Below are 21,433 nucleotides of genomic sequence, written 5' to 3' on the forward strand. Positions count from 1 at the left end.
AAAGCACCAGGAATGGCAGTGGGAAGGGATCGATCAAAGCATGTTGTGGTAACTTCCACCGCAGCCCCAGAAATACAAAGGTGCGAACCTCTGCCCCCACAGCTGTCCTCCGTGCCCGAAGCCAACAGCCCTCACCTTGCAGCTGTTACTCAATCTGTGCTCTGTGCAATGACAGGTGGATGGATTTTTCACAAGCGAGAGTTTCAACGGCACAGTTTTCCCCAGATATTATTTTTGTTAGAAATTATAGCTATATTTGTTTCTATGTTGGCGCCTCCTTAATTATTCAGCCTAATGTTCGTGAGCTACAAATTAAACAAAACACTTGGCTGATCAAAGCTTCTTCTGACAATAAAAGGAGACAGACTTATGGCAGTGCACGGCCTGAGTCCTGCAGAGGGCACAAGGCAGCATCTTTACTCTTTTTAACCCAGGAGATGCCCTGTGGATGGAGCAGCTCTCAATCAGTGAGAGGAACTCATAGGTTCGGTAGAACTACAGATAATCCCCGCATCAGAGCATCATGCAATTGGGTTGGAAGGGACCTTAAAGATCATCTTCTCCCAGCCCTGCTGGAGGTCAGCATGGAGAAGATCTTGGATCTTATCCTGCTGAGTACTGTGCTTCCCTGCGTGGAACAAGGGTGGAGAAAGTATGAAACGCTCTCCCTATGTGGCCCTGCCCGCCTTCGAGAGACACTCCTGCAAATCACTCACACCCTCAGTCCATGGTTGGAAAGCCAGAGTAAACAAATCAAAGATCCCTTTCATAGTTGAGTCATTACTCTCTGAAATAAAACTAAACAAACAAACAAAAGAAAAAAAACACAAAGAAAAGCTACGAGAAGTCTGACAGTGCTTCAACGAAAGCCAGAAGGAGAAGAAAAAAAAAAAGGAAAAAAAAAGATGACTGAAAAACATAAGATGACCGCTGGATAAATTAAGGATTGGCAAGTGTGAGTCCTGAGCCAGGCCGGCAGACCTGCAGTCAGAACGAGAGCCGTGTGCCACGAGGGAAGCGCCGAGCCTTGCACCACACACAGGTTTAGTGGGATGCCTCCGAGCAGCGCGGCCAGAGTTAGTTACACAGCACTGCCATTCACGGGACACAACGCCACAGCTGCCCAGTACCTGGCACCGCGCTGGCTGTGCTCTCCATTAACACATCATCCAGCATTAGATCTAAAAGAACGAAACGGCATTAATCATCCGGCAGGACGCGCAGCGAGACTCCCCTTCCCCGTCACAGGTTCCTACGGCTCTGCATTGCCTCCATTCAGTATCTCCTGGCGGATGCTCTCCTTGCATCTCGGGGAGGGCAGCTCAGGTATTGGGGCTCATCGGGAAAAGCGAAGGGCTCTCGTGCTTTTCCCGTGGTGGGAGCCCACGAGAATGCCCTGGCTTGGTGATGAGGAGGAGGCAGTCCTGAAGGACAGAGTGGGTACCTGAGGTAGGGCACACATCCTGCTGGGCCAGCGCCTGGCAGCAGCCACTGCATTGCCTACACCTCACCAAACCGGGGTCCCACACACTTCTCTGCTTTGCAGATGTCAGACTGGGAAACTGCGTTTGAAAAGTCTATGAAGAAAAACAACCGTTAGATGGGCTACATCTGGCTGCGTGGAAAACAGACATCTGTGGGTGGGTGTGGGCGCTGGGGGACGCTCAGAATGCCCTGCCAGGAGCCCCCATGCAGCTGTTGGTACAGTCCCTAACTTGGCATCGCCTGCAAGCTCCCACCATGCAGGATGAAGCAATGGTATCTATGGGCTCCTAAGGCAAAGCTGGACGAGGTTTAAAGACAACGTTTGGCTGAATGCGAATGGGCAAAACTGTTCTGAAGAGATTTGGAGGGCTTCAGACTTCGCTCTTCAAAGGTTTTTATGGCGATTGAATTCTCAGCAATATTTGACCCTCAATAAAGCAGCTGCTTATTGCCTCTTTAATTAGACATTTCATGGGACTGAACGAATAACTGTATCTCCAAGAACGTTTTGTGATTCCTTCCCACTAGGAAACTGCCCAGACTTGCATCTTCTCATCATCTGGTTCCTCCAGTATGATAAATAAGGTCATAAGTAGTAACTAAACATCTATTTTCCTTCTACGTCTGCCTTCCAGAACTGTGACTTTAAATAGGGATCTTTCTATTTGGTGTTTAAAAGCATTTTCCACCATCAGCCCGAAATTGCGTTTGGGAAATCATGCTGACCGAAAGAGGCTCCCAGGCAGCACCAGCTCCTTCCACCTGTACTGCACTCAGCTGAGAGCGGTCTGAAGCGTTTGCAGGGAAAGGTGATTGCAGGTAACTGGTGCTAAAAAAAAAAACTCAAGAAAGGCTGATGGTCACAACTCACTTAAAGAAAGAAAAATTTGCTTACCCATCCCAAGCATCACTAAATGCTCCAAAAGGAGGGATCTCCAGGTAGAGACCCTTTCCTTGTGGCAGCCAGCCCTTAAATGAGGCTCAGAGAGGGGTGGAACCTTCTGGTCACACAGGTGAGTTGCTTTCAGCTGCGCTCCCAGGGCTGCCTGTGTCCCTTCTCCAGGTGCTCAATCATGGGTTCAATCAGGCTGTCACTCAGTAATTCCCATTCAGTATTCTTCGTTGCTCCCAAGGGAAGCCTCCATCTTCCCAGTGAGCATCAAGGGAGACAGGCTCTTGGCATAAAGCAAACCTTGCTGCCCAGAGGCTGCTGTGATAATGCTACTGGTGACAAAACCTGGGAAGGTAATGGGACCTAAAGACAAGGGAAAGTGCTGCATGAGTGCTGAATGGAGAGAGGCTGAGACACGATTGTGCTACGTGGCTGAGCAACTAGGCCTGCCACAGCTATTAAATGGCTCCTAGATTATTAAAAAAAAAATAAAACTGACTTCTTATCACCAGCTTTCAGAACAAGTGTTTGATCAGACAGTCTCTTAAACAGTACTGAAGTCTGTCAAAGATAGAGATGTGAGAAGGGACGTAGAGAGAAGCAAAGACAGACTGGGGGGAGGAGTGAGGCCATGGACACAAAGGGTGAGGAAGAACCTTTGGGCAGAGGAGACCATGTGAGAAGAGTACGTCTGACTTTGGCCTGACCCTGGCTGACTTATTCCTTAATTTTTGAACCAAAATAAAAAAAACCACAACACCCAAAGACAAAGATAGAAGACTATTGACAGAGTGGAGGCTGAGCACCTTTCCTTTTCAAAGCCTCCTCTAGAAGGTCTGCAGGTGTGCACACAGAGCTCAGGGCTCAGTTCATTTTGCATCACTGCCATTTTGCCTCCTTAGTTACTCTCCTCCACCTCTTTCGTTTTCTAATCTGTATTTCTCAAGCAAATGCTTTGATATGTTTCTCTGAGGGGTTTCTAAGCATTACTAGAACGAGATGTCTCCATTATTTTATTACACTCTTGAATAGCAGTGGTGCTACCATGCCATAAATAATCCTGCTTGATAAATGAGACAGGTGGCATCACTGTGGCATTACAAGGCTGTAATAAACCAAATAGTGAATCCAGTTATCAGCAACAATGCTCATGACTTGGAAGATTGACGGTGCCATCCGGCACTGCGGATCTTTGTAGTTGTCACTATTTGTGTAACACTGAGCTCTGCCATCCAAGAAGCTCCAGGTCTGGTTATCATTATTTTTTAAATTTAAATAACCTCCAATGGGAAGGTCATTGCAAATCACGCAGTGATTGAAAAGGCTTCCGTGTCTCCTTGCTCAGCCTAAAATCACACTACTTCCTTCATGCAAATTTCATAGCTGGACATGCTTTTAGGAGAAGAATGATCACCAGACGCGAGGCAGGGAGGGGAGGGAGAGGGGATTGTGTGGAAGGTCAAGCAGGACTCAGAAAGATGTGGAAAGACTACCGACCAGCCATCTGTTTCTCCTTACTCCTTCTCTTTTTCTCCAGCCGGCGAAGCCTCTTCTCCTCCCTCCTCTTGGCTTCTTCCTCCTCCTGGTGCTGCCGACACTTGTGGAAGTTCTCCACCACGACCCCCACGAACATGTTGAGCACGAAGAAGGCCACGATGAGCAGGAAGGAGATAAAGTAGAGGAGCATCCACGGGTTGTAGTTCATGACTGGCTGCAAAGGGGATGGAAGGCAAATGTCAACGAAACCTCAAAAAAAAAGGAGCAAATGGTTACAGCTGCTACATCCGAAATCTGGACGGTGGGCGATCCTCTGCGGCAGGGCAATGCACTCTGCCCCCTGTGACAACCACAGCTTTCTGGGCTGGTTCAGCAGAGCAGTCCCAAATCACAAAGTGTGCTCAGAACCACGTCTGATCTGCCGGCAGCATCCCCTGCAGCCATCGTCACCCTCACTGAAAACCCAGACCCACAGTGAGCTATTCTGTTCTCCCGAAATGCTCTAAATTCTAACTTTCTCTCTTCAGCAAGTGCTGTTCATCTGCTATGGCCTTACTACACCAACAGTGTGGCAAAATCTGTAGGGAAAAGGCTGGCTTCAAGCCCAGGGCTCCTTGCTGTGCTCCCTCCTGACCCACTGCCCTTTTGTCCTAGCCGCATTTCTGGCTCCTTGCAGCTCATACCTGCTGGTCAACTCCCACTGCATCCAGGCCGTCGTACATGATATCCACCCAGCCATCCTTGGAGGCCAGCACAAAGAGAGACATCAAGGCCTAGAAAAACACAGAGGAGAGTTGCAAGGAGTTGCAGCAGAGATTTTTCACTTGTAACACTTGACTCCTTTTAGCCCTTTCCTGTCTGGAGATTGTCATTACCTGGCTGATAATGGGGCACTTTGATGCCCAAGGTTTCTCCTGGCAGCAAAAACCCATCAGTGTCAGAACATGGTTCAGCAACGAGTGCTAATTCGGAAACCACAAAGCTGAACACAAAGCAGCTTCGTTTCCACCCCCCAGGTCTCTACTGCTCCCTGCTAATTAGTCCTCACCATGCAGCTAAAATAAGGCAGCGTTGCAGAGATGGTTGGATGTGTCCAGCTCTATTAGACAAACTCTTCTGCAAGATATATTTGGTTTGTTATGTAGCAGTGAAGCAATTAAGTACTCCACAAAGCCACATGTGCTTGTTCTGTTCTGAAAAGAAGTGTGTGGCTGCTTGGAAACACCACCTTTGGGATTTACAGAGACAGAATGCTGTGTGTGAACTGAATATTTACTGTGACTGGCAGTGCCCTGTAAGAAAATCCCATGGGATAATAATGCACAGGTTTTAAGTCAAGGAGGTAAAGGAGCAAAGAAGCAGATTACCGTGCTATTAATACCTGGCCGAGATTATCAAAATTATACTTGTGCCGGACCCATTTGTAGCTTGCTTCTGCACAATCCGATTTATTTGTGATGTTTCTGGTGTCCTCCCCCTGGCAGATAAAAAACTTGCCTTTGAAAAGCTGCAAAACACACAAAGAGGAGAGGAAAGGTAATGGCTCAGACCACAGTATTTCTCAGCACAGGGAATTCTGCACAGCCCATGCAGCCAGAGGAGCTGAGGGAAATCGCCGCGTTCATGTGGGTTATTGACTGAGCAGCCTGCCTGATCTGTGCCTAATGAGCAAACGCATCATTTCACACCATTCTGGGCACCCACGTGGGGCATTCGGAGCTTCGGTTCGGCGCCCTGAGAGCTGCCTGCAGCCCTTTGCTGCCAGGCTCATTGCTGGGGCACGCGGGTTGGCTCTGCGACCCAGCTAACAGTGCTGGCAGTGCCGGCCTTGGAGCCGCCGGGCAATGCGGTGCGAGCGGGCCGAGCCAGCTGAGCACAGGTGGCACTCGGAGGCACAGCCGTGAGCTGTGCTGCTGGCGGGCAGAAGGGACGCACTGCAGGGAAGCCGAGGTGCTGCAGCTGGGCTCTGCTGCGTGCTGGGCTGGCAGCGCCCCGTTTCGGATCTGAATGCTGTTCTCCAACTACTGCTGGGCTCTGAAAATATTCCTCGTGTGAGGCGTCAGGCTGGTGCCGGATACCTGACCCTGACCTTCCTTCCTTTGGTGTAAGCCAGGAGAGATGCAGCTCCTGGGAAGCAAACTCCTGATCTACAAACGCCCGAGGAATGGCAGCCTCCCTGCACTTAACTGCAGGCAGTGGCAGGGATGAGGACTGCTTCAGACATGATTGATGCCGGCGGAACGGAGGGGCTCGCAGCCTGCCAGACAGCCAGGTTTATTTGCTGATAGAAGCTGCTGTTTCGGGGAAAGCTGGCAACCTGCTCCTTAAAACACCACTTGGGTATACAGAGAAATGATGCTGATGGGTTTTGATCTGCTGTTGTAGATGAATATCAGTAGAAATAATAGCGAACAAGATAAACCCACACATTACTCCACGGGTTTCCTTCAGGAACCCGCAGCAGCAGAAGGATGTTCTCCAGGCACGCAAAGGTAATCGCCATCCAACGCAACCATAAAACTCTTGGATGTAAGAAGAGTATTCCCTGATCTTCCCGTGGAGAAACACTATCATGTGTAAGGCAGACAAGGGAGATATAGCTTGCACAGATCAGAAAGTTTTAATTAAGCAGGAAGGTAAACAACTGTTCTAATATATTGTCTATAAATACAATTTCTCCTGGAGCCGGACCGTAATGCCCGTCAGGTGGGAGCAGTAACACAGCTCCTAACTGGGTTTGGAAACGCAGAGCCTGATCTGTAAGAATGCTGATTGCTGGTGGGGCGTCAGTCGGAGCTCCAGCTTCCAGCACTGCCAGAAGGGAAAGGCCGAGGGTTTGGCAGTCTGGTGCTTGTGTCTGATTAATCACCATCCACACGTGGATGAGCACCACGACAGCAGCAGTCTGGCTAAGAGGAGACGCCGTTAGAAGCTCCAAGTCTGAATTGTCATCGCATAAAGCGCTATCAACTGTACTTTGATCTCCTTCACATGGGAAAACCAACTGTAACTTGGAGGGATCATCTTTTTATAGAAATAGTTACAGCCCTCATCTCACCCCTAATTACGCATCAACATTAACCGAGAACTTTGCTTCCTGAATACAAGATCAGCCTTACTCACATCTACCCCTGCAGCACATCCATAGTCACGACAATTTGACAGAAGACAGCAAGTCACAGGGGAAGCAATCACAATTAGTAGGGAGGAAATTCAAAGGGCGCACTGCAGGTTTTGTTGGTTGGCATCAATTTTCCCGTGCCTGAATTTTGTACCGTTTTACAGGATATGCTTAGCTTTAAGAATCGCCTCAGTATAAGGGATGGAGCTGGTTAGCTGTGACGGAGCCAATCCAGCTGCCCATGGTTATGGATGGCACAATTCTCTCCTCTGTTTATTTCCAATGCCGCATTTATTATTTATACAGCATATTAGTAAAAAACATTACATAAGACACTATTCTGAAACAAAGCAAAGCAGAGCTGCTTCCCAAAGCTGGCTGCAACAGGGCAGGTAAACTTCAGAGAGAAATCAGTGTTGTGTCAGAATATTTATGTGATACAATCTCTTCTTCTCAGGTAATGGGAAATCAATTAAACAGGAAACTCTGCCACTTTTTCCCCTGGGTTCCTGCATTGCTAGGACTGAGGATATTGCTAGCAGTGCCAGCAGGAATCAGGCTTGGAAATCTCTGCTTCTGCAAGCTCTCAGTTATACAAACTGTCAGAATCTGAATGAATCTCCAGGTCAAGGTCTCTCTGGAGTTTATACACCAGCGATTTCAGCCTTGAAAGCTTCTATTTCCCTATTGCTTTAAGCCTGGGAGGAAGGTGGAGGGGAGATGTCCCCGTGTTATCTCATAGACTGAACAGGAATGGGATTTAAGTTTCCCTGAGCTGAGGTTTTCTGGCAGTACACGTCATGCTTCAGGCCTCACTCTACTGTGGTGTGGCCAGGGGAAGAAAGAAAGCGGAGGAATAGTTTGATTTATGTCCTGCTGCAGGCAGAGCAGAAGTCCTCGTGGTGGGGAAGCGATGAAGAAAGCCCATTCTGTGCCTTTGAGGGCGTCGTGGTGTTGGCTTTCGTACCACTGCATGCACTAGGAAAGCTTCAAGTTCAACACATCAAGTGACACGCAGCCACGTCTGGAACTTCGGAAATAAATATTTTGAGAGCACTAGAAAGGCCACGCTGTGCTGCTGAGGTGGGACCAAGAGCTGCTTAAGCCCTTGGGTCTGACTCATTCTGGCACAATTAACTATGGCACAATTACAGATTCAAAACCAACACGCATTTCTTGAGCGTGGGCACAGGACCTCGACGGAGCCACAGAGAGACAAACCTGATGCTGCTCCGTGGCTTTGATCACTTTTACTTCAGCTACTGCTAGCGATGCACGTGGCTGCTCACTGCTGTTAGGCTATATTCGTTAGTGAGTTTTTAATGGCTGACTAATTATGGGAATGCCGCTGCTTCCTTGCTAGAAGAAAGAGCTCCCCAGGAAGCTTTGGTTTCAGAAGGGTGCCCAGTGGTACAAACAGCAAACTGAGACCAGCCAGGGCTTGTACACTTATTGCCTTGGCGCAGAGGCATACAGGGACTCACCTGAACTCCCAGGATCCCAAAGATTATGAAAAAGGCACAGCAGATGACCACAATGTTCCCGATGGGCTTCAGGGATGACATGAGTGTCTCCACCACCAGCTTCAGTCCTTGGGCTCGACTAATGACTCTGTGGGGGCAAAAAAGCACAAAGCCTATGTCAGTCCTGCTTGTGCCCGGTTCTGCCTCTGATGTGGAAAAGAATGGCAAATAACTCAAAAATCAGGATGGGAGAAGCAGTTCTGGAAGAGTGGCCTCCGTGGCCGTTGAGGGAGAGGGGTCTCTGCCTATGCACACAGGCACGTGTGAGAGAAGAGGAGGAGAGCACATGTGAGGAGGCAGGAAGGTCAGTGCAGGAGGAAAGGCAGATATAAGGGCTGGCCTCATATTTTTCAAGCTTGGAGTGATGGTTTTATCCAACCCACTGTCGATCCTCAATCCATTTCCTGATCAGCTTCTTACACTGCCACTCATTATGGCATTCTTCTCTTTCTCTAGTTTGGTCAGAAGCTCTCTACTTTCCAGCCTGCACCACACCTTCCCTGGGATGCAGCCTCCTGCTTTGCTTCATGCACAAGCACACACCTGTATGTCTGTAGCACATCCAGGACTGCAGAATCCTCCCAGAGTGTTTTCTGTGTAGTTTCAGGCAAAGCTCCTCATTTCTCCACTGCTGGAGAAATGCAGCAGCTGCTCTTACAGCTGCCTGCAGACCCGGTGTGCCCAAAACCAGGACCTGTGTGTGCCCAAAACCAGGACCTGTGTGTGCCCAAGAGAGCCCCTCGATGCCCCGGGGTCAGCTTGGCACCCACCACATGGAACCGTTGCTGGCATCCAGGGAACGTCCCCAGCAGGAACACAGGCACCCAACCCTTCTGCAGCTGCACTCTGCCACGTACTGCATAACATTCCAGGCTACATGGGAAGGTGGGGGAGAATAATGAGCACATCACAACAGAAGCATGGCAGAATATCCATATAAAAGAGGAGAAACCGTACTTCGCTCTCAAAGGCCGCACTATGATGAAAGAACAAGGCTGATGTGCGTCGGCTTAAGCGCGTCTCTCCACGCTGGGAAGATGAACGAGGTGTTCAGGCTCACGGCCACGGAGGTGCAGAGCTGGAGCTCTGATAAAGGCACCTGATGGGGCTGCGTGCCTCTCTCCCGCTGCCAGCCGGAGCTCAGCGTTTTGCTGTCTCTGTACTCTGCCACAGAAGCTTCCAACTCAGGAGATTTGATGATTCTGTGATTCTGAGCTGTGCTTTCCCAAAGCAGAAATAGCTTCTGCAGCAGGAGAGGGAAGGAGGGAGCCGGGGGCTGCTCCCAGTGCTCGGTGCTGACGGGGGCCACTAAAACTTCCCCGCCCGCTTGTTGCTGCCTGCTTCTCTCTTTTGCCATCGAGTCTTCTCACCGCCTCTGCCGTTTGGCCCCAAATGCAGCTGCACCGCCTGGAGCACAGCTTGGAGCTCTGTCGCCTGGACAGAATCCAATTCCTTCTCCTCTCTCTCCCCCTCCCTGGTCCCGTTGCTCCCAGCAGAGGTCCCCACGGACACATCCTGCTGCCCGACGTGCACGGCCCGGCCATGGGGTGCTGCGGCCCCGTCCTGCCCCACAGCCTGAGCAGACGGAGGGCAGGGAACGGCTCCTTCAGAGGCTGCTGGCATTAAACAGTATCCCGAAAATCTAAAAATTATTTCCTTTTTTCTCGGTTAAATATTTACACGACACGTCAAGGGTAAATCATCAATTATCTTTTTAAAAAAGAAACAGATGGTGGTATTTTCATCTGCTCCCTTCCCAGCGACACACAAGAGGCAGATGCTGCTGCTACTCACGCTAGGTGTCTCTCTCAGGTAGCTCTTACGGCTCCTTAATCCCAGCACCTCCGACCTGCGGTATTCCAGGAGCTGAGGAGGGCCTGGGGGGCTCAGGGAGCAGGAGGACCGCAGGCTGAGATGCCCCACGGGATGCTGTGCCCCTCGTGCAGGCAGCTCGAGACTGAATCTGTCTTCTGGATACTCAGATGTTCCTCAGATGTTCTCACACGGTACCCTTATGCTGTCCTGAGTGAAATATTGCAGCTGCAGCACTACAGATGGGAAACTGAGGCATAGGAGAAGCACAGGTTGTGTTCTGAGAGGTCTGCAGGCAGCTTGCTTCCAGTGACTGCAATAGACATTGGGCACACTGGGATCTCGGCTGAGGTCTTTTGCCCACAGCTATGCAGGGATGGATGTCGGGTCTTCTAACTTGAAGGCCTTTGGCCTAACTACTGGAACATCCTTAAATTCTGGGGAAAAAGGGCAAAATGTAGTCTCCAGAGTCTAAAGGTGATAATTTTCTCCAACAGTTATTAAGAAAACCTATTTTAGAAATAATAAAGTGATTTCCCTCGTGGTAGGCTGTTTGGTATCCAGCAGAGAAGGAGGAGGTTGCTCATCTGGCTCAGCAAAGTCGCGTGTACTGAGAATAAAGGGCTGAGAAGCTGCAGCGTTTGGCTGCTCTCTGTTCTGATCAACTGGGGAATTCCTCAAACAAGAATGCATGAGGGTAAAAGCTGCCACCATGCGAGCTCCGTGCCAGTGCTGTTTCCAGCCTTACAGGGAGAGAAGGCTTTGAAAAGATTTTGAAAAATAATAGTTCTTACTAATGAAAACCTTCAGATCTTGGAGCTGCCTCAAAATGACGGTCTGATCCAACGTCGAGGTGAGTCCACGCAGACTCCTGCCGGCTCTCTGGAGAGTCTGATAACTCTCAAAGAAGTGCCAGTGAAATTCTCAGCATTGCCAGATTATTAGTGTCAGCTCCAATATGTCAACACGCAGCATCCCTGCACCTCATCAATATTGCCTGAGATCCTGCTGATATCAGGCTTGCAGACCTGTATTATCTGACCCACCACTCCTGCAATTTACTGCTGAAGGATGCGGCTGATTTGGAGCCCTCCAGTCATGCCAGTCACCGGCGTGGCACGCAGGACAATTTCAGTCTGCATTAAGCATATGATAAATGGAGAAGCAGAAGTTAGACCATTTTTCGTTCAGTGTGAAGAAATGCAAATCCTTCACATTCCTCCTGGACCTACCGGTCTCAGAACTCACAGTGCTGTTAAACCCCTGTGACACACTCCGAAACCACTGCCCTCCTCACCCAGCTGGATCGCATTTGCTGCCTTTAAGCCTGCTAGCCTGAATAGAGCACTCAGATGGAGAGGGAGCACTTAGATGAAATAGCAGATCAACATTAATGGAGACCTTCCTCCACAGATTAAAAAAAAAAGTAAAATAGCAGAGGTGATAGATGATACGATAGAGTCTATGAAATGACTATTTGATACCGCGATGGTATGAAGAGTGAATAATTTATCCATCTGCTTTGAAAGCAAAAGCCCAGGCTCTGTAGGCAGTAAAACAGCACTGAAGTCCAACCTGATTAATTCTAAATACAGTTTCAGTCTTGATTTCTCTTATATCTTAAGCTACAACACTTGATCCCAACAAGAGCAGGTTGAACGCATTAGGAAGGAATGTTATTGTATAAGCAATCTCTCTACTGGCTGAAACATCAGAGGGTCATGGAAACATCTTTGAATGTCACTCCTTTGTGAATATATTTTTGGAATTTTGGTCATAAAACTGGGCTGGAATGCTCATGGATTCAGTCTGGACGCTGATAATCAATCATGCAATCAAAAGCCCATGCCTGGCACGCATGGCATTATGTCTGTGCCAATGGCAAAAGCGTGCGTGGCTTCGAGTGTTGCATAAAGCAGCAGGGCTGTTTTTCAGGAGAGAATGAGACAAAACAAGGCAGGTCTTTTTGCAAGAACTCCTTCCAATTAGCAAACAGAAAAGCCAAAGCCAAGGTGACGAGGGCTGTCCCTGCCTTTGAGCTCAGTGACTCCTCTCTGACGGTGTCCTCCTTACTGCCACAGGAAGGGAGCACAGAGGGCAGCCAGGTCCCTTCGTGGTGCTGAGGGTGAGGAGTTACTTTCCAGGAAAGGAAAAGCCACGGCTCGGTCTCCAAAGGGTCTCCGTCTCAGCACAGGGAGCCACGGAGCACAGAGTGCTGCCCGCCATCCCACATCAGTCCAGCTGCAGACGCGGGCAGCGATGGGGAGGTCGCGGAGCCCCCGGGCAGTGGCAGAGCAGGAGGGGCAGGAGGGGTGGGCAGAGCCACGCGGGGCAGCCCAGATGTGCGGCGCTGAGGCAGATGGGTTTCCACATGCCGAGATTTACGACTTACTGAAAAGCCCCGAGTTTGATGGCTGCTTTTTCATTTCCTACAAATCTAATTACAGGGGAATAGAACTGATTGCGAACATATTTAGAGAAAGGGCTTGGTGCTGTCTTTTTACATTTCCTTTGTAGTATGAAGCCGTATGTTGGCTGAAAACTCTCAGACGCTCTCTTGAGAAAACATATCAAATGCCAGCAGGAATGGAATAGCAGAGGAAGGGTCTAACCCTGCACACGCTCCAGATGGCAGCTCTTCCTCCACCCCGCAGCTGCTCGATGGACTGTTCCCCACAGCTGCAGACTGCTCACGGACCTGAGTGGCTGCAGAGGTCTGCATCCCACAGTCGGAGATGGGAAGCTGATCCTGCTTTTACCCAGAGGTATCCAGGTTATTCTGTATTTTGGGTCAAAAATCAGCCAGATCAGAAAAGCAGAGCAGATCCTACAATTCAAAAATAGGGCAGAAACTCCCCCCAGAAACAAGAGCTGATGTGGAAATGCTGTGGGACACACGCAAAAAAATAAGGTCTGAATCTGAGTCAGATAGGAAGTCAGCCTACGGCCAGAGATGAACCACAGCACAGTGAGCTCTGTCCAGACAAAACAATTAAAGCAGCTCGTGTCCTAGAACTCACCAGTCACAACGTGCACATTGCCCACTTCAACAGATTCCCTTCCACAGCTGCTGAGAATATTTGAAAGACACACAAGCATGGGCACGGCCATTGTTATGTACACTTATTATTCGCACCAGAGCAGTAAAACAACATCTTCTGTCAGAAGCAGGGTCCTTTTTGTTGTCATAAAAGTGAAAATCTTGACTCAAAGTGAACCCTTTATAAAGGAAGATATGACAGGCACACAAAGGTGCTTCGAGCAGGAAGGTTAATAAGCTGCTGCATAACCAGAGCAGCAACAGCGGCATTAAAGAGGGACTGCATTGAGCACAGAGCAAAACCTTTGAGCTTGGGGTACAGGACAGGAGCCCTGTAGAAGGGGTGGTTCTGGGCAGGGGGTGCTGCCAGGAATGGGGCTGCTTTCACCACACCAAGGACATTTTCAAATTAGTGGGGAATGGAGGGGAAGAGGTTCCTTGCATTCTAGGTTAAGCGGCAGTTCAGTCCCTGTTTCCTTACAAATGATCTGCCACCTGCTACTAATTTCCTCCTGTGTTACAAAAGCCATTGACTGCCTGAAGGAAAGGGGGAGAAGCTGTTAAGCTGCACTTTGCACAGAGCAAATGAGAACACAAATAGCAGGGGATGTGTGTTTTAATGAGCAAAAGAGGCATCGATCAGCTCACTGCTGCACGTGGGGCTGCTCCCAAAGCACCGCAAGAGCCCGGAGCTGCTGAGGGCTCAGCAGAACACTGTCTCTTCCCTTGCACAACTGCTCACAGTCCCCGTGCTCCATAAGGTCTCCTTCACCCTCTGCTCACCTTAAGGGCCGCAGTGTCCTCAGCAGCCTCAGCACCCTCAGCATCCCCAGGATTTTCGTGCCGCTGTCTGACACCATCGAGACGAGGATGTCGATGACGGAGATGAGGACCAGCACCCCATCCAGCACGTTCCAGCTGCTCTTCAGGTAGGCTTTTTCCCCAAAACACAATCCCAGTGCTACCACCTGCCCGGAACAAGGTGCAACAAATTACGACTTTTGCATCTGATGCTTTTTTCCCAGTTAGCAACCTGCTGAGAATGCATTATTTACAGATATGAGTCTGCAAGTCCATTTGCTTCCCAGTATAGAAGCCTAATTAGACAAATCAGCAAAGTGTTGTATTTCAAGGACTGTACAATAACTCCGCAGATATGCCCCGCATTGTCCCTTACAGCTGCTGTGTTTTTAATGCTGCACAGAAGTGTTGCTAACAACTTCAGCTCTGGCGCATAAAGTTGGGTGGTGTTTTATTTCTACAGATTCCTGCAGTAAAGGTGCTGAGTGGCTCACCCAAGCAACCATTTACAAGCTTTGCAAACGTGGAAACTCCAGAAGCTTTCCAGAGAGCAATTGTTCTGCGAGATCATTATGAATTACACAAGAGAGATTTACAGCAATGGGTTTTCTGAGCCTCCCGCCTCAAACCCAGCACAGTGTTTCAATGTGCTCGAGTCTCTGCCTGCTCAGGAAGGCACAGAGCTGCTTAGGTTGTGAGGACAATGGGTTGTTGAAGACAATGGGACTTACATGCATGGCTGACGCTGAGCATGTGCTCGAGAGCTTTGCTGAATAGGGGAGGATTGCTGAATTGAAGCATCCCATAACGGTGTAAATCAAGAGCAACTTCAGTGAGATTGTAAAATGTTTCGATGTAAAATGCACTCAGCATAAGGCGTGTGGTGGGCATTCGAATATGGTTCAGAAGATGAAAACGTTCACCTCCCTGACCGCTGGCAGACCTAGGGGTTTTGCACATCCACTGCAGTAAAACATCACTAATATCATACAGGCACACTTCCCCTCCGGCTTCATTTACCTTAACTGTCATCTCAGTCAGGAAGATCACTGTGAAGATGTAGTTAGAGAGCGTTAGGAAGATCCGTTCCTGTCGAAGAGGAAAGGAGAGACGACGCTTTACACGATGCTTTTAGACAAATGCCATCAGTGGTGCTGTGCTGCCTGCAGCTGTGTCAGCAAGGCGGGGAGGGGCGGCAGCACCGGGCCCTCTGCCCTCAGAGCCCACTGCCCCCCAAAACCACCAGCTGCCCCCGAGCTGCCACCTGCCTCCCCCACAGGCACAGGGACATCGGCTGCCCTTGGAACCCACTTGGCAAATCTCTCTCTGCCCCTCACTGCAGACGTCACCGCACAGTGCAAATATCACCACGCTCCCAAATCCCAGTACATGAAGTCAATGTCAGCGTGGCTGTGCTGCAAGGCCAGCAGGGCCCAGGGGAGGCTGCAGCGTGGCTGCCAGGACGTGTCCCGGCTCCACCGAAGCCAACGGAGCTCTGCAGGCTGCCACCAGCTGAGAGCTGCCCCAAAGGGTCGTTCTCCTGCCCAGAGCCCAGAGCCATGGGCTGGAGCTGGGCAGGGAGCCCAGCAGCCTCATCTCATCTCCCAGTCCCTGCACTATCCACCAGACCGTGCAGTTCTCGCTGCCGCTGTGCCGCAATAGCAGCTAGTGATTACAGATGAGACCACGGCCTGGCTCCCTATCTGTAGTTAGCAGAAACCTTTCCTTTTAATGATGATCATTAAATAAATTACACTTCTCCCTAATCCCTAAGCAATCTCTGATTGCCTGCACTGAGAAATGGACAGCAGAAGGTGGAAGTTGGAAGAAAGTGGTGAGCGTGCCTGTATGCATACAATTGAACCAGCCCCAGTTCTGCTAATAACAATTTGGGATTTATTTCTGCTGCTCCCTACAGAGCAATCCTGTAAGAGAAGCAGATCTCTCGAACAAAATGAGATGCAATTCAAACAGGACAAAACACCTTGGCAACCCTCTCACTTGCCAGATCATGATTTACTGAAAGTGACTCAGGAACCACAGAGCAGTTTGTTTCCATCCTGGGCCCATAATTAATGAGGTCCTGGCCCTGCAGCGTGATTGCAGGAGCTGCGATAGGAACCGTCTTTGCCGGGCACACAAAGGAGTGCTGCAGGGCAGGCGGTGCGTGGGGAAGGGCAGGGAACTGCTGGTGGTGCTGGAGATAAAACAACAATAGCGTGGGGGAGAGACGAGGATATTACAGCCCTGCCTGGTGAGCACGTGGCTGTGTTGGAGGATAATCTCTGCAGCCCATGTCGTGCACTCTGAGATGGGGAGTGTTGGCTGGCAGCAGCGCCCCGTTCTGATAAGCCAGCTGAAACTGGGGCAGGGAATGAGACCTTGTGTGAAGCAGCTAGAAAATCCACAGCTCAGGGAGGCAAAGGACAATTATTTTAACCAACTGAAGCTAAACTAACTCTGGGTTTCCAGATGAGAGGTCTGTCCCTGTGAGCAGGACACGGGCACTGCTCCTGGCAGCCCTGCTCCTCTCTGCTGCACCCACACCGTGGCTCAAGCTCAGCTCCAGCCCTGGCTGCCACACTTCAGTTTCATTTTGGCTACAGACTGATACTGCTGGTGCTGCTGGGTTGCACCAAGCACTACATTACCAGCCAGGCAAGGGAAGGAATTGTCTGCTCTGCACCACACCACTGCCTCTCCACCATGAGCACCGTGTGCAGCTCTGGTTGACACAAAGTACAAACAGGATATACAGCTAGGATGGAGTGCCCAAAGGAGGGCTACAGAGATCATGAAGTGTCTAGAGGAGAAGACGTTTGAAGTGTGGCTGGGTTGTTTGGCCTAGAGGAGAGGGCTCTGAAGGGAGGTCCCATAGGAGCCTCAGAGCCAGAGCTGGCAGGTCTCATGGGACATAGCAAGGGGCTCAAGGAAGCCCAATGGATCTCCAGGGTGTTCCATCTGGGGAGCAGGGGTGATTTCCTCCTGCCACATTGGCTGGCAGGGAGCCCTGCTCTCGTCTCACAGCTGCGAGGTGATGCATCGTGGCTGCGTGATAATCAAAGGAAAAAAATGGATCTAGGGGAGGGACCTCTAATTCAGCAAGAGGACTATGAGGAAAGCTTAAAATAGGCACAGAGCAGCCAAGACTCCGGTTTTGAGGTCTAACATTGAAGATCCATGAAAATGAACAGCCTGACACGCCTACGACAACAAACCGCGATTCTATACGATTGCGATATGAGCAGTCTTTGGAATACATCAGCAAGAGCCCAGCACACATCTCAGCCACAGTCTATGCTAAAATAAAAGAGCAACGGATGGTTCTGCCCCTCTGAGTGATGGAAGTGGGTGCTGTGAGGGTCTGGCTTGAAAAATCTCTACACAATCTATTAAACCAGAATGGTTCAGGGGAATGGAATTACAGTGCACATGTCAATCCAGTTTTCCTTGTGTCACAGCAAAGATCATAGACAAAGGGGAGAGAAAAGTACAAAATGAATGGCTTCCCCTGTTCCCTTCTCACCATCCATACGTGCCCGCGAACAACAGATGGAAGAAATGAAGGTTGATCAGAGAAGGAAACAGAGACAGATGTCGTGCCTGTGCCATGTGTTAAAGCCTTGATCATACTTGCAGAAATGGGATATTGCACGGGGGGCCTCGCTATGTGGCAGGCCATGAGCTCTGCTCCTGTTCTGTGAACCAGGAGGGCCAGGAGCAGCAGCAGCAGCACGTGGAGCAGGAGGAGAGGAGAAGCCTTTGCTGGGACAGCATCACCCTGTACCTACCCCATACCCAGCTCTGCACGGACACTGGCGGCTCTGCACTTCAAAAAAAAAGCGTGAGCCCACATGCACAGCAGCAGGGATTGAGCCACACATGCTGCCTCCACAAAGAACATGGAAAACATTAAACTCAAACTCACAGCACTGTGAGGCTCGATTTTGGGTCGTTCCATGGCGATGGTGATGCAGTTGAGGAAGATGATCACCAAAACGATGTGATCAAACATCTTGTGCGTGATGATTTTATTGCACATCAGACGGAACCTGCCAAGAAATGAGAAAAGAAGACAGCGCACAGACAGGCTGTTAGCACTCGGCTGGTGGGGACAGCACAGCACGCTCCTGCAGCTCCAGCACAGCCGGGGAGCTGAGCTCCCTGTTTGCAAAGCAGAAGAGCCACAGTTCTGCAGTCCCCTCCCTGGCAGAGCCCCATGCTGCAGGCACATCTGGGTATGAATAGGAAAGGACTCAAGCTGCAAAGATCAATTTCAAATTAGAACCACAGATTTCCAGCCCCAGCAACATTCATGGGGGACTTAGCCTTGCTCAAAGCACAGCAGCTGCTTGCACAGCTCAGACAGGCAGCCAGGTGTGGGTCTGAGCCCTGCCTGCTCCGTGGAGTTCAGCTTTATCTTATATACAAGAAGAAATGCTTGGATGGAGCCTGGGACAACCTGGTCTGGTGCCTGATTTAGTGGTTAGCAACCCTGCCCATGGCAGAAGGGTTGGAGCTGAATGATCTTTCAGGTCCCCTCCAACCCAGCCATTCTGTGATTCTAAATACCTCCAGTGTAAGGGCTGAGCGCACACGACCAAAGGAACAGAAGCTATTTATTGTGACAGATGGTTGTACACCGACCCAGGATTTATAATACCATATTACATTCCCCTAAGTCTGTTTCTGAAAATCTCTCTAATCTCTGTATGAATGAACCCAAACGCTGCCCAGGGCCGATCAGCTCAAATGCGGGAAACTCTCATTATGGTGGGCAGTGTCCAGAGAATGGGTTTGGGATCTTGGAGCCCATGGCTGGGCTTTAGGAAGGGCAGTGCTCAGGTTCTCTGGGTGAGGAGAGAGAGAAAAGGGAGGACAGAGAAGTCTGCACTGAGAGGAGGATTTGGCAGGGCTGTGTTCTAAGCGTGCACTGGCTGTGTGCAAAGTTAGATTTCTCTGAGGTATCGGTGCCCAGCACTCCCTACCACACAAGCTGCCCTACCTGGAATGAGGAGCAAAGACATAGATGGACCAGGATTCCCTCTCCTTGCAGCAGGTGGGGAGATGTGCCCGTACCCAGGCCTTCATGCGGTCCCTTTTGCTCTAGGAGGAAAATGGAAAACAAAGATGTACCAGGAGGAAAAGCAGAGAGAAGAGTTAACGTCCCCAGATCTCCCAAGCAAAGGACTCAGGGAAATTTTTAACTAAACAAACATCCCCAGGTACTCAGTAAAACCAAAGGAAAACAGCCTTTCCCTAAAGGACCTGTAAGGTTAGGGTTAGAGCTGTGCTGGTGCCACGAACCCCTGCGGTCACATCTTCCTGCCTGCTGTGCACAGTGCATCCAGCATGTGGCAACCTAAAGGGATGGAGATGGCAAGTAAAACCCTCATCCAAGAGGACCCACAACTTGCTCAACTCAGCCATAGACCCTCTGGCTTCTCAGCAGATGCTTACCTGAATCTTCTAAGGTGTTCCTGTTGCTTTCTGGGCCAAGCCCTATGTCTGCACACCACTGGAAAGCCAAAGAAACCATCTGGAAGCTGCATTTCAGTGCAGGAACACAATGGCAAGCATCTGCCTCTCATTCAGCATGACCAGATCAGGCCATGGATTATGAAGGCAGAAGGGAACATCGTGGCCTATCTGACCTCCCGGCTGAGTGCTGGTCATCCAACTCCCCTGAATTAATTCCTCCCTGAAACCACAGTGCATCCTCAGCCGCACATATTTGAGACCATTGGCAAGGTTGTTTGAGGGCAGGAGGGCAGACGGTAGTGCTTTGGCCAACAGACCAAGTGAAGACAAGAAAATCCAGGAAACACCTGGTCCTGGCTGCAGCAGCCTCCGGGTTAGGTCTTCTCACCTTGGGTGCCAGGAGGTGAACCCACAGAGCAGTGATGCAACGTCACTGCAGCACCTCGTGTTCATGGACAAATTAAAATGAGTTTTTGCTCATTCATTCCCCCTATTTCCCCGCTCCCACACATGATGCCCAAGGAGCAGGGCTCCGGCACTGCATGTGCTTCATCTTGGAAATGGGGAAGGGGGGATGCTGTCCTTGCTTGGAGTCAAACTGTTAGCAACTTGAGGTACTCTGGACTTAAAAATGGGATTTATTAGGGTAATTGAGTGGAATGGAGGCAATGCTTTCTGCTACTGTATGCACTCAGCCAGGGGTCTCATTAGCGATGGGTAATTGCTAGTGTAGTGCCCACCTTAATGAAAGCACTTGGTGACAACCTGAACTCTTCATGGAATGAAAACAACCTTGTGAAAATAAAAGGAGAGATCTGAGCAACAAACCAGCTGGATTTTCCTACCACCTTCCTTCAGCTCTTCATCATTTCCTCCCTTTCCACGCCAGCACACCCCAAGCACAGCACAGCAGGGGGTTCTGGCCACATTAGGGCTGTTTGTACATTCTTCTTCCAACTCCTGACAAGGAGGCAGAACCGCTCCCCTTACTCTGAACTATATTTAATAGAGCACACATCCTGGGGCTGTGCTGTCCCTCCCAGCAGCCCGCTCTGCTGAATTATCCATAGATGTAACAAAAGGAAATAAATGGATCAACTCTGATGTCTGCTCGAAGTCGCAGGCAGAGCAGGGATTGTTGCCCCAGGACACAGAGCATCGCTGCGGCTCTGTCCGGTTCATTTTGCAAGCTGGAAGCTTTCCAGGAGTATCCAGTATTCAAAGCAGTTCTGGTATTTATCATGGGGATTTGTAGTGAATGGTAATGCGTCAGCAGCACAGAATGCTTCTTTCTATTCCTTTTGTCCAATTCTAATGCCAAAGATATTTTGGGGTTTGTCTAATTGTTGCAGCTCACAGTTCATGGGCTCAGTCAGATAACAAAGGCAGAAAGCGATCTTCCATCGCAGCCCCACTCGGCGTGTCAGCACGAGGGCAGCACAGCGCTGCTCTGAGCGGGGCCAAGAGCTGTCCCAGAGTACGGCCACGGGAGTCTAAAGCAAAGGAGTGACTCCACAATTCCACGGGTGGAAGGGCACGGTTTGATAATCTGTGCCAAATGCAAGATGTTTGCAAAATGAAAAGCGAGCGCTTCCAGCCCAAGTCCCATCAAACGCTTCCTCTGCAGGGTCCAGACACACATCCACAGCACACAATCAGCCTGATTGCTGCTCAAGCCTGCATTATGCTCCCAGCCATATATCAACTATGTTATTTAAATCATATCTATTTGTCCATAAAACACACCTGGACAGGATGAATAAAGACTGAGCCGGGGGGGG

The 21,433-nt window shown here is 50.0% G+C and overlaps 1 protein-coding gene across 1 annotated transcript in view; it reads right to left on the reverse strand.

Moving 5' to 3' along the window:
- Nucleotides 1-21,433, reverse strand: part of CACNA1G (calcium voltage-gated channel subunit alpha1 G) — a gene marked incomplete at its 5' end in the record, with an annotated part of 82,336 nt that overhangs the window by 25,974 nt on the left and 34,929 nt on the right. The window contains 9 exons of the mRNA XM_031556388.1: nt 1,131-1,181; nt 3,896-4,088; nt 4,558-4,647; nt 5,256-5,381; nt 8,480-8,606; nt 14,154-14,338; nt 15,192-15,260; nt 18,100-18,223; nt 19,177-19,277. Of these exons, the coding sequence (XP_031412248.1) occupies nt 1,131-1,181; nt 3,896-4,088; nt 4,558-4,647; nt 5,256-5,381; nt 8,480-8,606; nt 14,154-14,338; nt 15,192-15,260; nt 18,100-18,223; nt 19,177-19,277 (1,066 nt within the window). The remainder of the gene's footprint in view (nt 1-1,130; nt 1,182-3,895; nt 4,089-4,557; nt 4,648-5,255; nt 5,382-8,479; nt 8,607-14,153; nt 14,339-15,191; nt 15,261-18,099; nt 18,224-19,176; nt 19,278-21,433) is intronic.

Source organism: Meleagris gallopavo, chromosome 20, assembly GCF_000146605.3.
Source record: "Meleagris gallopavo isolate NT-WF06-2002-E0010 breed Aviagen turkey brand Nicholas breeding stock chromosome 20, Turkey_5.1, whole genome shotgun sequence".
Classification (NCBI taxonomy): Eukaryota; Metazoa; Chordata; class Aves; order Galliformes; family Phasianidae; genus Meleagris; species Meleagris gallopavo.